General features: G+C 38.3%; 1 protein-coding gene across 1 annotated transcript; it reads left to right on the forward strand.

Annotated features, from left to right (window-relative positions):
• The first annotated feature begins 376 nt into the window (after nt 1-376).
• On the forward strand, nt 377-1,722 carry LOC102196251 (granzyme B(G,H)-like). The gene is made up of 5 exons (XM_005754609.1): nt 377-454; nt 542-692; nt 784-916; nt 1,203-1,457; nt 1,564-1,722. The coding sequence occupies exons 1-5, from the start codon at nt 397-399 to the stop codon at nt 1,720-1,722; spliced, it is 756 nt and encodes a 251-aa protein (XP_005754666.1). The 5' UTR covers nt 377-396.
• Nucleotides 1,723-2,237: the final 515 nt, after the last annotated feature.

Below are 2,237 nucleotides of genomic sequence, written 5' to 3' on the forward strand. Positions count from 1 at the left end.
CCCAAGGAGGCGCTAAATGAAAAGGCATCTCCTTCCTGTTTTTACATTGCGCGTGGACAGATTATGAGCCAAGTACCATAATGTTATTAGTCTTGGTTCAAGTATGAAATCAGTAACCCGGTGGGATATTGTTGTTTTAACTTTGAATTTTTACAGTGTTGCAAAATGTTTCAACAACCCAGCTTTTTGAAGGTTTAGGCAGGCAGCCCGTGTGTTTCAGGATGATGGGGTAGTGTAATACTGATGAACAAGATAATGTAAAAATAATACAAGTGCCCAAAAAAACAGGATGTGGTTAGAAGTCAAAATGTGATCATCAGACTTGACAGAGCAACAGCTATATAAAAGATCCATTTCACAGTCCTGCCAACACAACTTCACCTTTTTGCTGGCATCATGCTCAGTCTGCAAAAAATCCTGCTCCTCCATGTTCTGGCATGTCTCGGACGACTCGGTAAGATCTGCAAATCTTTGTTATTGTCCTCTGATCGTTTAATGGAACGTTAACTTCATTTTGGTTTCCTTTATTTTACTTTTTCAGCACATGGAAGTCACATCATAGATGGTAAAAAAGCCCCAGAGAACTCCATGCAGTACATGGCCTCTGTGCAGGACTACAACGGTCACCATGTTTGTGGAGGATTTCTCATCACTGAGGAATTTGTAGTCTCGGCTGCACACTGTGATGACTCGTGAGTAATCAAACATCTTCTGCTTCTGCTTCTCTGACTCATGTCATTAAAACCCATTGTATTGATTACCTCTCATTGATTACTCTTTCAGGAGCCTCACACACGTTGTTCTCGGGAACCACAATCTCAAGAACGGCAATCATCAAAAAATAAAGATTGAAAACAAAATCATCCATGAAAATTATCAACACGTTGGACTGGGTAATGACATCATGCTGATTAAAGTAAGTACATGCTCATGTTCACAACAGTTTCATCACATGATGTATTTGTGGTTTCATTATTCAAATTATATATATACGTTAGCAAGTTCACACGGATTGCCCCGTGCATGGGACTGGACTGCGCTAACGCATTAATGAGCTAACCGTGCTGACGCGTTGACGCTGTGCAGCCTCACACACGGGGCAATCCGCGTTAACTCGCTAAAAGAGATTTGCTGCATTAATGCGGTTATGGCGTTAACGTCACTTTAACGAGATTCATTTTTACTTCATGTTGTGTCTCCAGCTGTCTGAGAAAGTTCAACTGGGCCACGGAGTACGAATAATTCCGCTTCCACCTGCTGAAATAAACCTAAAAGAAAACCAAGTGTGTCAGGTGGCTGGATGGGGAAAAACTAAAACTGATGGTAAACTTGTTGATGAGCTGATGGTGGTGAACGTGTCTGTCATTACATCAAAGAACTGTGAGGAACAATGGCCTGGTCTTCCTGCCAATGTAATCTGTGCAGGTGGATATGAAACAACCAAAGGATTCTGTCAGGTATGTTTTCTGTCCTTTCAGTTTAAAATGGTTTCATGTTCACAAATCTTAAAAACATAAACACAATGAACATAAACTGATAAATTAAAATTCTTCCTCCTCACAGGGAGATTCTGGTGGTCCTCTGGTGTGTCATGGGTTTGCTGTTGGCGTTGTTTCTTTCAACTACTATAACAACTGCAATTACCCCAGTAAACCCAACGTCTATACCGACATCTCAAAATACCGTAAATGGATCAACGAGGTTCTGAAAACATTTTTTTGAGTAAAAAACTTAAAGTTAAAATTTACTTCAGGTTTTTCTTTTCACTATTGAAATGTGAGAATTTCTGATTCTTTCATCTGTTTAACCAAAAATAAAAATACAAACGTATCCCACACTCAATCTGTCATTTCTTTCTGTAACAGCCAAAAGGCTGAATTTTTAATATTATTTCTGCCTTTGTAGTGGACCACGCTTCAGTTTGCCTGTGACGAAAGACATATTTGCATCCCTGTATGTTTTTTTGCTTCTCAAAATTTTAATTCAGTTTTTTCCAATTAAACTGAAGTTCAGTATCAAATGAAGTAATCAAATTCAGACTTGAACAGCTCTTCTGGTACAGCTTTATCATTTTAACTTTTTTTTTAATTGGTAAATTATATTCATAATATAATTTTAAGCCTCCAGGTGTTACCATGGATACAGGTCAATGACTGTAGAGCCACATTCTTCTAGCAGAAAATGAGAAAATATGTTTCATAACATTTCATTTTTTATATTCCTTGTTTGTTGCTCTA

This window comes from Pundamilia nyererei, unplaced genomic scaffold (assembly GCF_000239375.1).
Source record: "Pundamilia nyererei isolate P.nyererei 1_Seehausen unplaced genomic scaffold, PunNye1.0 scaffold00603, whole genome shotgun sequence".
NCBI lineage: Eukaryota > Metazoa > Chordata > Actinopteri > Cichliformes > Cichlidae > Pundamilia > Pundamilia nyererei.

Bases quoted from the DNA above. Each gene is read 5' to 3' on its own strand.
- LOC102196251 (XM_005754609.1), top strand. From the start codon at position 397: ATGCTCAGTCTGCAAAAAATCCTGCTCCTCCATGTTCTGGCATGTCTC. The intron at 917-1,202 runs GTAAGTACATGC...TTGTGTCTCCAG, and splicing joins ATGACATCATGCTGATTAAA to CTGTCTGAGAAAGTTCAACT. The intron at 1,458-1,563 runs GTATGTTTTCTG...TCCTCCTCACAG, and splicing joins CAACCAAAGGATTCTGTCAG to GGAGATTCTGGTGGTCCTCT.